The 13,284-nt window shown below is 34.7% G+C and overlaps 1 protein-coding gene across 6 annotated transcripts in view; it reads right to left on the bottom strand.

Moving 5' to 3' along the window:
• Positions 1-1,547: 1,547 nt before the first annotated feature.
• The window catches only part of Skint4l1 (selection and upkeep of intraepithelial T cells 4 like 1), a 188,217-nt gene continuing 176,480 nt past the window's right edge, over positions 1,548-13,284 (bottom strand). For 4 of the 6 annotated variants that reach the window (XM_087551525.1, XM_087551528.1, XM_087551527.1 and 1 more), the window contains 4 exons: positions 11,082-11,198; positions 8,911-9,036; positions 3,303-3,428; positions 1,548-1,867 (listed from right to left, as the gene is read on the bottom strand). In XM_087551525.1, the coding sequence (XP_087407651.1) occupies positions 1,824-1,867; positions 3,303-3,428; positions 8,911-9,036; positions 11,082-11,198 (413 nt within the window). In that variant the 3' untranslated portion in view covers positions 1,548-1,823. The remainder of the gene's footprint in view (positions 1,868-3,302; positions 3,429-8,910; positions 9,037-11,081; positions 11,199-13,284) is intronic. The other 2 variants (XM_087551526.1, XM_087551529.1) reach the window with 1 other exon arrangement.

Below are 13,284 nucleotides of genomic sequence, written 5' to 3'. Positions count from 1 at the left end.
TGATGGTCAAGAGTTCCAAATGACCCAAAGCTAATTGGTCCAAGACCAGTTCCTTGACAACATAAAGATTAGGTTCCAAAATGGGCCACTGATCCAGCCAAATATCAGCTTCAGATAGGCATGCCAATGGTATATGGTCAGGTAACTTGATGTCACTTGGCGCTGGATGGTCAGTGACTGAATTGTCAGTAATCCCTGACTTTGTTACCTTGCATAACATCATCAACAAGGGCTCAATCATCAGAAAGTGAAAGTGAGTAGCTTGTAGAGACGAGTGGATAAAGATATCCTCAAGCTCACCCTCACACCGAGACCTAAAGTGAAAATATGTCAGTTGCTAGGATGAGCAGACAGAAGAGAAGAAAGCATTGTTACTACATTCTCACCCTAAAAGCAAAACCATATGTGAAAGATTGATGGTCACCTGGATGAACAGACAAAAATGACAAGACAAAAGTGAGGTCCAAACACTCAACTTCACAGGATCCATAACAGAAAACACTAAGTGGCCAACTCACCAAAGAAGCAACCAAAGGGGCAGGAGAGCAGCACTGTGGAGAGAATAAGTGAAGTGGAAACTTCTGGTTCTTTGGAGGATGAGTTGTGCTAATGTTATTTTGCTTGGGGCACACAGGTGAAAGAATGTCTTGTTAACCTAAACACATGGAAGACTGTTTTCCTGAAGTAGACACAGCATGGAAGACTGTTTTCCTGAAGCAAACACAGGTGAAAGGATGTTTGGATATAGTAGACATGTGAAAGAACCCTTGATCAAGGAGTATAAATAAGGCTCCACAGACAATGGGAGATGAGCACTCAGCCTTGGTTTGGTTTGCTCTTCCTTGCTATTCTTCCATGAAGACACACATGTATTGGTTTGCCTTACATAATCTTGTTGAGGTCAGCTTGTGATAACTGTCATCAAGAGAAATGTGCTTATGTATTGCTAATGAGGTTCCTGCAGCAGCTTCCCACTTTAGAAGCCTCTCCTCAGGCTGCTTGGAGAGCCTGACAGTTTAATCAGGGTTGAACTACAGATGCTTGCTGAAAGGACTGGACTATAGCTGCCAGTTTTTGCCTGTTGTCTGCTTGTCTAGAGGACTGGTCTGCAGCTGCTAAGTTGTATTGGTGTTTGCTATAGGACTGAACTTTTGCCCAAAAAGATTCAGATCACCCCCAAAGAAATATACCTGAATAGATCCATTTACCCCATCTCCCCATAACTTTTCTCTTCCACTACCTATGCTGGGTGGTGGGGTAGAGGAGAGGTTGAACTCTTATTAAAAGTAGGTTGCAAAATGAAGAGAAGTTCAAGTTGAACCATGAGCACAGTCCTTGCAGTAACAGACAAAAATGAGCCCAGAGTAAAGGAGGTTGGCAAGCAGCAGCAAAATAGGAAGGATGAAGTAGTCCATTGGGTGTCACATGCTGGCTATGCTCTGGACCACCCACTGCCCGACCTTATATGCCTTTGGGGGTTGGAGGTGGGGTGGCACAGAATCAAGGCACAGACTCTCGGAGCACATAAGAAACACAAGAGCAAGCTTATCTGAATACTGCTGCAAGTTTCTTTAATAAACTTCACCCAACCCCAATGGTCTCAAGAAAGCATCTCTTGTAAATACCAGCTCCTGATTGGCTGGTATTGTCTGCTTCAGCAATCCTTGGTCTCTGAGGCAGTCTTCAATTAGGTCCTCCTGCAGGAGATGACTTTGACGGTGCTTGGCTCCTGGTGTTTATGCTGAGGCAGGCAATACCATTCATTCCTCCTATAGCTACATTGGTGTTACATTCGCTCAGTGGATAAGAGCATAACTGCTCTTTCATCTCCATCTGTCATTGTTTCTTCTTTTGTGTCTTAAGATATCTTTAAAAAAAGAACAATATCTTCAAAGTATTTTTGATCTACAATTGAGTTAATCTGGGGAATTTGGGGAGGAATAGCATGTATATTTAGAGGCCCAAGAATGCATTTACATTCTACCATTTATATTCACTAATTTATCACTCTAATATAAAGTTTTTCATTCACCATTCAATGATTTAATTTTTCATAGCTTAATATATTGATATTTTTGTATTTCCCTATTCTTATCCAAGGAAAATATTTCTCAAATGATTTTATCAGTTTAATTGTAAGGGTGTGTGTTTAAATTAATTATTTTTACTCTTATGAGAAACTATTCAGGATGAGTAAACTTTTGAGCACAAAACAAGTTTCTTCTCAGAATTTCACACTTTGTTATTTTTCCCTAATATTTTTTGATATGCAACATCCATTCAGTACTCATCTAAAGATATTCTAGTAAGGAAATCAGTGGAATTGAATAGAGAATTACAAATTGCCATCTGTAAGTAAGAAGTGTTGGGGAATATCATTCACCTGAAGACCCTGACTCACGTTATATCAGCAACAATGTGTTCATAATGAAATAAGTGCCATCTAACTTAGTAACTATTAACTTAATTTTCTTGCTGAACAGCAATGAAGAAGAGTAAAGTGTATTCACATATATAGTGAAAGTGCTAAAGAATGTGCAAAAAATAATACATCTTGGTAATTTTCAAATATACACATATATGTATGTATGTATATATGTATGTATGTATGTATATATGTATGTATGTATATATGTATGTATGTATGTATGTATGTATGTATATGGGGCAAAATAATTTAAGTGGAAAATAGTGTCATCAAAATATCTTTGAAGAAACATAAACCTTGGCATTTTTACAAGTGTCAAAAAGTCTCAACAGACAAATTGATTCATTCCTTGAAGCATAGTATAAAAAATCTGAGAAAACAGTAAGAATTCTGTACGCTATTAACAGTAGAACAAAAAAGCCTATTATTTTTAATTTGTCTTCAAATTTCTTTTATTATTTTTATCTGTATTGTTTGGCTGCATATTTGTCTATACACCACATGGTACTTATAGGGGTCAGATAAAGGCATCAGATCCCCTGGAACAGACACAACAGATCTTTGAGAAATGCCATGTGTATGCTTGGAATCTAACCCAGTGCTTTGGAAGTGAAGCCAGTACTATTAAGCCATCTTTCCAGTACATAAACTTAATTTTTTTTTGTTATACACTTCAGGTAAAAACTCATGCAAGTGAAAACTACAACCTGAATTTAAAATACTAGTGTATAACATAAAAAGCAAAATTAGAAATTAACTTTTCTTCTCTTCAGAAACTGAGTTAACTTTGGCTAATAATAAATTGTAAAGGAGGCACTTCAAGAAAAGAAATGTGTTCTATATTAGGTTTGATGTAATAGCCTTATTTACTTACATTGTCTGTATAGCCATAATGTTGCAAAGGTTTCAACATTGAAAATTGCCAGGAGAAATCCTAGAATTACAAATATATTCACCATCCAGCTACTGTACAAGGAAAATAAGGGATCTGAAAAAGAAACTAAGAAAACTTAAAAATTAGAAAATTAATGAGGCAGTATAAAAAGAGGAGTTAAATTACATCTTTTAATATCATTTTACTATGTCAAGATTTTTCAGAGTGGAAGACTGCCTTAAGTCAGCACTCAGGAGATTTAGGAAAGAGTAGAGTCCAGCCTCTGATATATAATGAAATTATCTATGAAAAAAGAAGGGAAGAAACAAAGAAAGAAAGAAATAGAGAAAGAAAAGTGAATAATGGAAGGAGAAAGAAGACCAAAACAATACAAAATATAGACACATTGTTTTGCTACTAAAAGCTGATTCAATTCAAGGGGCAACCAAATATCTTTAACAAAATTATAGAAGAAAATTTCCCTAACCCAAAGAAGGAGATGCCCATGAGCATACAAGAAGTCTTCAGAACAACAAACATATGGGACCAGAAAAAGAATTTCTCCTGTCACATAATAATTAAAACATCAAATACACAGAACAAAGAAAGAATATTGAAAGCAATAAGAGAAAAATCAAGTAACATATAAAGGCATATCTATCAGAATTACATCTGACTTCTCAACAGAGACTCTAAAAGGTAGAAAATTTGGGGCAGATGTCTGCCATACTGAACCTCAGAGAACAAAAATGCCAGCCCAGGCTAATCCCAGCAAAACTCTCAATTAACATGGATGGAGAAACCAAGACATTCCATGACAAAACCAAATGTATACATCATCTTTCCTCAAATCCAGTCCTACAATGGATAATAGATGAGAAACTCCAACACAAAGAGTGAAACTACACCCTGAAAAAGCAAGGAAGTAATCTCATTGCAACAGACCCAAAAGAAGAAAGCCACATAGACATAATTCCACCTCTAACAACAAAAATAACAGAAAGCAACACTCACTTTTCCTTAATATCTCTTAACATCAGTTAACTCAATTCCCCCCAAAAAGACATAGACTAACAGACTGGATATATAAACAGGACCCTGCATTCTACTGCATGCAGAAAATGCACCTTAGCAAAAAAGAAAGACACTACCCTAGAGTAAAAGACTGGAAAATTTTCCAAGCAAATGGTCTCAAGAAATAAGATTTCATAGTCCTTCTAATATTCAATAAAATAGACTTTCAACCAAATGTCATAAAAAAAGAGGGGCAAGGAAACTACATATGCATCAAAGAAAAAAATCACCAAGAGATATTTTCAATTCTGAATATCTATGCCCCAAATGCAAGGGTACCCACATTTCTAAAAGAAACATTGAAGCTCAAAGCACGCATTGAACATCACACAATTATAGTAGGAGATTTCTACATTCTACTCACACAAATGGACAGATCATGGAAACAGAAACTAAACAAAGGCACAGTGAAGCTACCAGAAGTTATGAACCAAATGAATTTAACACATGTTTACAGAACATTTCATCCTAAAACAAAAGAATATACCTTCTTCTCAGCACCATATGGTACCTTCACAAAAACTGAAAATAACACAAAATAAACCTCAGCAGATAAAAGAACATTGAATTAATAATCCCATGTATTCTATTAGACTACCACAAACTAAGGCTGGTCTTCAATAACAGCAGCAGCAGCAGCAACAGCAGAGGCAGCAGCAGCAGCAGCAGCAGCAGCAGCAGCAGAGGCAGCAGCAACAACAACAACAACAGCAGCACATCAGAAAACTCAAATAATCATAGAAATTGAACAATGCTCTACTCAATGATAAGTTGGACAGGAAGGAAATGAGAAAGAAATTAAAGACTTTTTAGAATTTAATGAAAATGAAGGCACAGCATATTCAAACTTATGTGATAAAATGAAAACAGTGTTTAGTGGAAAACTCATTGACCTGAGTGCCTCCATAAAGAAACTGGAGCGATCATATACTAGCAGCTTAATAGAACATCTGAAAGCTACAGAACAAAAATAAACAAATATACCCAAGAGATAGCAGTAAATAGTCAAACTCAGGGCTGAAATTAACCATGTAGAAACAAGGAGAAATATACAAAAACTCAACAAAACTAGGAGCTTGTTCTTTGAGAAAATCAACAAGATAGATCCTTAGCTGACATAATTAGAGGGCACAGAGACAATATTCAAATTAACAAAGTCAGAATGAAAAGGGAGACATAACAACAGAAAATAAGTAAATTTGAAAAATGATCAGATCCTAATGTAAAAGTCTTTGTTCCACAAAACTGGAAAATCTGTATAAAATGAATGATTTTTTAGATCGATAACAAGTACCAAAGTTACATCAGAGTCATATAAAATAACTCAACATTCCCTTAACCCCTAAGAAATAGAAGCAGTCATTAAAAGTGTCCCAACCAACAAAAGCCCAAGCCCAGATGGTTTTAGTGCAGATTTCTATCAGACATTCAAAGAAGACCTAATACTAATACTTCTTAACCTATTCCACAAGATAGAAACAGAAGGAACACTACCCAGTTCTTTCTATTAAGCCAGTTATGCTGGTACCTAAATCACAAAAAGACCCACAAAAGAAAGAGAATTTCAGACTAATTTCCCTTATAGATATTGATGCAAAAGTAATCAATAAAATCCTCACAGACTGAATCTCAGTACATCAAAATAAGCATTCACCATGATCAATCAGGCTTCTTCCCAGGAATGCAGGGATGGTTCAATATATGTAAATCCAACAACATAATCCACTATATAAACAAACTCATAGAGAAAAGCATGGTCATCACGTTGGATGCTGTAAAAGCCTTTGACAAATACAACACTCATTCATGTGAAAAGTATTGGAGAGATCAGGAATTCAAGGTTCATACATAAAAATAATGAAAGCAACATACAGCAAACCAATAGTCAACTTCAACCTAAAGTGAGAGAAACTCAAAGCAATCCTACTAAAATCAGGGACCAAACAAGGCTGAACACTCTCTCCCTATGTATTCAATATAGTACTTGAAGTTCTAGCCACAGCAATTAGAAAATAAAAGGAGATCAAGGGGATTCAAATTCCGATGGAGGAAGTCAAGATATCACTACTTGAAGATGAGATGATAGTATACATATGTGACACCAAATTTTCTATCAGAGAGCTCCTAAACTAATAAACAACTTCAGCAATGTGGCTGGATATAATGTTAAATCTGACAAATCAGTAGACTTATACTCAAAGGAAAGATATTAAGGAAACAACTGATATTACAATATTCTTCACAATAGTTACAAATATCTGGTGTGACTCTCACCAAGCAAGGGAAAGATATCTATGAGAGGGAATTCAAGTCACTGAAGAAAGAATTTGAAGAAGACTTCAGAAGATGAAAAGAGCTCCCATGCTCATGGATTGGCAGGATTAATAAAGTAAAAATGGCCATCTTACCCAAAGCAATCTACATATTCAATGCAATCCCCATAAAAATTCCAACTCAGTTGTTTAGAGTTAGGAAGAACAATTTTCAAATTCATTTGGAATAACAAAAAACCCATAATAGAGAAAACTATTCTCAGCAATAACAAAAAGAAATTCTAGGGGGATGACTATCCCTGACCTCAATCAGTATTATAGTGCAATCATGATAAAAAGTGCATGATATTGGTACAGAAACAGGCAGGTAGATCAATAGAATAGAATTGAAGACCCAGAAATGAACCCACAGAACTATGGTCACTTGATCTTTGAAAAAGGAGGTAAAACCATCCAGTGTAAAAAAAGGCAGCATTTTCAACACATGGTGCTTGTTCAACTGGCAGTCAGCATGTACAAGAATGCAAGTTGAATCTATATTATTTCCTCATACAAAGCTCATGTCCAAGTGGATCAAGGACATCCACCTAAAACCAGATATACCAAAACTAATAGAAAACAAAGTGGGGAAGAATTTTGAACACATTGGCACAGGGGAAAATTTCCTGAACAAAGCACCAATGGCTTATGTTCTAAGATCAACAACAGACAAATGGCACTTCATAAAATTGAAAAGCTTTTGAAAGACAAACAACACTATCAATAGGGCAAAATGGCAACCCATAGATTGAGAAAGGCCTTTTCCAACCATGCATTTGGTAGAGGGCTAATATCCAAAATACATTAAGAACTCAAGAAGTTAGGCTCCAGAGAACTAAATAACCCTACTAAAAGTGGGGTACAGAGCTAAACAAAGGATTCTCAATGAAAGAATATCAAATGGCTGGGAAGCACCTAAAGAAATATTCAACATCCTTAGTCATCAGGGAAATGCAAATAAAAAGGACCCTGAGATTCCACCTCATTCCAGTCAGAATGGTTAAAATCAAAAACTCCTGTTACAGTAGATGCTGGAGAGGATATGTAGAAAGAGAAACACTCCTCCATTGCTGGTGAGATTGCAAGCTGGTACAACTACTCTGGAAATCAGTCTGGAGGTTTCTCAGAAAATTTAATGAGTGGTTGGATAGAGGAACACCCTCATAGAGAAGGGGGCAGGGGGTTTACATAGGTGGTTTTTGGATGGAAAACCAGGAAATGGTGTAAAGTAAATAAAAGATTATCCAATAAAACAAAAAAAGAAAAGAAAAAAGAATGAGTTGAATGAATTTTCTCTTTATATGTATAAATTTAGGGTCATATTTTAGTAATCAAAATTAACCTCCAAAATATCCATACATCCATTCCAGATATTTTTAATGTTTTATATTATGTGGAAAAGAAATATCTGTTGTAATTAAAGACAATGCAGCTATATAACCACAGCTTTGAAGCCTTTAAAGAATAAAATATTGTCAAAAGTTAACATTATATTTAGTGCTATTAAATTCATCACAAATTCTATTTTCAAATAGATATCATTTTCCTATTTAATAGATCCTCAAAAATTAAAAGTAATTTCTTTTTCTTTTCTTTTGTTGACTATTTTTAATTTTCATTTCAAATGTTATCCCCTCTCCTGGTTTCCCTCCATAAATACCCTATACCATCACCCTTCCCTCTGCTTCTATGAGGTTGCTTCCCCACCCACCCACTCACTTTCTCCTATCTCCCCACTGCCCTGGCATTCCACTACACTGGGGCATCTAGCCTTCACAAGACCAAGGGCTTCAAATCCTCATGAAACTACATATAAGTAAAATATTATTAATATAATTAAGAGAACATTTTATTTTCACATTTTTTCCAGAATGGACTCTAAATAAAAACTCATAACAATTTTTGACCTGTAGTCATATATGTATATTGACAAATAAATGACAAAAATAATGAAAGTAAATGTGATTTGATTCAATAATACTTTCTGAAGCTGTATTTCTTCTATGACAGGAGCAGAAGCATCTTTTCCAGAACACATCTGAAAACACTGGCAGATTTAGTTGTTGCCTCCCACAGAAATCTGTTAGAATATGATCTTTTAACATTACACTAAAACATAGAACCCCATGCCAATGATTATTCCACATAAATAAAAATCACACCGAAACATTAATATAGGAAAACAGAGCTAAAGATATGCTACTACAATTAACATTATTTACCTTTGTTCCGTAATTGCAGATATTTAAGTAGGATTATTGCAGAGGAGACTATGAAAAATAGGGATTGTGAAAATCTTAATATGTTGTTCAATATACATTTACATACTTCACCACTAGGTAAATATCCTAGAACAGATAGAGAGAGAGAGAGTTAGAATTAACAAAAGGATTTCACACATATGAAACTAGCTCAAAGAGACCCAACTGAGAACAATGTTATCATTATCCAATCCTACTCATCTCATAAACAGAACTATAGCATCAGGCTTGTTTGGGGACTAGAACATCTTGGTTGGCATTTTAAGACTATTACACCTAAAAGAATTTACTTTTCTTACCCTAACAACCTAATGTAGAACAAAATCAATGGAGTGGGAAACTGGCTCAGCTAATATGAGTTTTAATCAGATTCAATCTTTTTGCGAAGAATAGCTGTGAGAACAACATGAGCTGAAATAAGTGAACTGAGTTGGATCCACAGATTCCGAAAATAAAAGTGACTTTCTCTTTCATCAGTGCAGGAAATATATTCTCACCTTTCATCTGCTAAAACCTGCCTCACTTCCTAAGCTGAACAGACAGTAAAGAGTGTCTCTATATAGATTACCAAATATGTAAACATTTTATTTAATCTTAATACCACCTTCCGGAAAAGGATGTACAAGATTTTTGAAGTAACTAGAAATATATTTTAGACAATATAGCAGACTTTTGACTTCTAGCCTCTAGAAGACAGAATCACAACTTATTTTTGTTTTGCCAGAATGACCATTGAGCATATCATATAAAATTATCTGATATTAAAAGGGAATAAATTTCCCATAACCATTATGGACTAGATTATTTTAATGACTAAGCAGTCTTCACCATCTGGAAGATGTACTGGAAATATTAAACCAAGTACTGAAAGAAATAGTAAAACAACATGGAGCTAATCATACATGTAGATCAATCCCCCGAGAGGTCCAAGCAAGACATTACTGTACTCCAGGTTGCAAAATAATTGACATGGATTTTACCTCACCTTTCATGGGCTCTACTTCACATTAGTTCCCTTTTGCTTCCAATTATCAACAACTATGGCTACCTGCTTAGGAATCACAGAATTGAGTTTTACAGTCACTTGTCTCTTAACTGCAGAACCATTACTCCAATACCATGTGTGTACATTTCTTTTTTATTGCATATTTTATTTATTGACATTTCAAATATTATCCTCCTTCTCAATTTCCCTTCCAGAAACCCCCTATCCCATTCTTCCCACTGCTTCAACAATGGTGCGCCACCACCCACCCACCACTTCTGCCTCTCTTCCCTGGCATTCCCCTACTCTGGGGCATTGAGCCTTTACAAGACCAAGGGCTTCTCATCTCACTGATGCCCACCAAGTCCATCCTCTGCTACATATGCGTCTGGAGCCATGGGTCATTCCATGTGTACTCTTTGGTTGGTGGTTTAGTCCCTGGGAGCTGAGGAGGGTTGTGGTTGGCTGATATTGTTGTTTTTTTTTCCAATAGAACATTTTCAGATTGTATGTTATTGATAAATTACAGGAGTCTATAATAGAGATTTTTCTTCACGGTGTATCAGTTTTACCCTCTCATCCATATCTAAATGGAAAATGATTTTGCCTGGTAAATATAGGGCTTTTAGCTGTAGATGAGTTAGAAGATGTTTCAAAGATGTAACCTTTATAAATGCAAGTTTATTAGTGTTGCTAGTCTGGGCCTTAGAGGCATTTGAAAGAGAATGTTATAAAAATGAAATAAATATTTGTACCATAAAAGACTTTATTCCAAACTCTCAGGAATAAACTTTCAAAATGTTGTTAAGATCTTGAGAAAGTTCAGTATACAGGATTTTTTTGAGATGTATGGATAAAATAATTGCCTTTTAATCTATACTTGGGAGGGTTATCATAAATGTAGAGTAAGATCTAGGACAGTCACTAACCTTAAAGGCACAGACACTCTTAGCAGTGAAAAGAAAAACCCCAATAGACATCACAAAATGAGGCCATAATCTTTAAGCCATTGTATAACCCACCTTATTTATATGGATTTTGTTACAATTACTAAGACAAAAGGACTAGAAAGGTAACTTTATAGACATTTGAGTCTTAGTAACATGAACCAGATCTTCTAAGTAGTTACCATTCCCATCATATTTACCATACATTCTGAAGTAAATCAGTGACATGAGTTTGATGTTGAACACTATCAGCACACACAGGATCATAGTGATATCTTCTAACCACAGGGTGTCCAACTCAAAATGTTGGTCTGAATCTGGGATTAGGAAGAGAGGAATGAATCAAGAAAGTTGCAGCAAAGAGGAAATAGCTAGCTTGTACCAGAAAAGTAGATTTGATTTTCAGATTCCTGTTGTTCCTTCCTCCTATATGCTCAAGAATAATAAAGAAGAAATTGTTCCTACTTGATTTTGGAGATGAGCCTCTTTGTGTCAAGCCTGGAAGAGGCTATGAGGAGTCTGCCACTCATTCTTCTCAAGCAACATGGCTTTTGCTTTTACTAGTCTATTTGAAGATTACATGGGTATATTTATATATTATATATTTATAATATAATATATAAAAATAATATATAATAAATATTTAATACAGATATTTATATATAATAATTATATATAATAATTATATAATATATAATAATTACATATAATATATAATAAGCATATATATTATATATTTATATATAAATAAGTGCTGACGTTCCTCACACTTCTGACCCACATACAGTATAGTGAAACATTCTCTATTTGCTCCCTATTTTCACGTTACAGCCTGCTACACATCTTCTCTGATTCATATCTGTACAATTTCTTCTCTCACCAAGGCTGTCTCTTCAATACCCACTCAATGACAGTCTAGAATCTTGAGAACACAAAAGTTTGGCACCTTTCCATCACCCAAAGATGTGCCCTCCAATGGAATGGAGAAATGGGCACTCTTGTGCACCTGGGATGGGAATGTCAATGGAAAGGGGATGGTGTGTTATCTATTTCACAAAAATGAAATTCTATGATTTGCATATATAACCAGATCAATGAAAAGCATACTCTAGAATAGGTAATTGTATGCCTTTGTTCATAGAAGGATCATAGGCAATAATAAACAGATTTACAATCTATACTTTTATTCCTTAGGCCTGATCTAAACCATTAGACTCTATGATTCTAGAAAAAGAAGTCGAAACAGCATGAAGAAAAAGTGATGCTTTGTTCCAGTTGTCTTGAGAAAATAGAAGCAAAATATTGTAGATTTGGTTAATCTATTAATATATTTATAAATTATCTTTCTAGCCTATACTGGTGTCTTTGTAAGTATAACAGAGTCTCTTGGAAAGGGAAAAAAAACACTGTTACTACAACAAAAGGTATCTCTGTGACATTAAATACATTCATATTGCACAACTCTCATCACCACTCTTCTCTGTAAATGCTGCCATCTCATCAAAATTTATCCATCAGACAATAGTTTTGCATATTCTCCTTCTTCTAACTCCTTTATACCACTCTCTACTTTCTATATGTAGTGTTTGGACTATTTTAAGTATCTCATATAAGTGGAATTAGTGTCTTTGCATGACTGGATTTTTATACTAAATATAAGGTCCTAAAACTTATTTCTATGGGTACGGTATTGCCCAATTTGCAATTTACTCTTATCTGTTTTAAGGCTATTGTGTATATTTCCCAGGAGAAAATGATGAAAAACTCCACTAAAAGTCACAAATCCAGTTCATGATTTTGCATTATCATATGGGCTATAGCTCTAGTTTATGGTAATGAAACGAATGCTTCCAACGGTCTTAGAACTTTCTAACAATAAATTTATTTTTGGTTCAAGTTCCTAAAAAGAGTTTTGCCACTGAGAAACGTCTCTGTTCTTATGAGTATGGGAAATTTGTGTTTGTATTGTTCATGACCCATAGCTCAAGAACAACTGTAGTGTATAGGATCACTTTCTTTTTTGTGTATTTGCAAATAATTTTCATAAGAATTTAAGGATAAAAGTGAGTACAACACATTTCAAATATATTTGCCTTGATTTTTTAATTTTCATTTTGATTCCACCTTCAAATATAAAGAGAAAGAATAACTACAGTTGTCTGTGAACATCATTGAAATAAAATAAAATATGTTGGAAAATAAAGTAATTTTGATAAGGGTGTCTTTTGATTTGTTTCAATCTATAAACAAACTATTTTAGAAGTACCTTATCACAATGGACATTTGTTATTAAATTAATATTATCCAAATTTTGTTCAATTATAGAATTTCACTTTGAAGATTATACTTAGTACAATTTTTGCTTTTGTGAAATACTTATTTTATTTTGAATTTATTCTTTGA

Source organism: Rattus norvegicus, chromosome 5 (genome assembly GCF_021556685.1).
Source record: "Rattus norvegicus strain SHRSP/BbbUtx chromosome 5, alternate assembly SHRSP_T2T, whole genome shotgun sequence".
In the NCBI taxonomy this organism is placed as follows: domain Eukaryota; kingdom Metazoa; phylum Chordata; class Mammalia; order Rodentia; family Muridae; genus Rattus; species Rattus norvegicus.
Note: the sequence above shows the minus strand (reverse complement) of the source record. Positions and strands in the feature narration are given on the sequence as shown.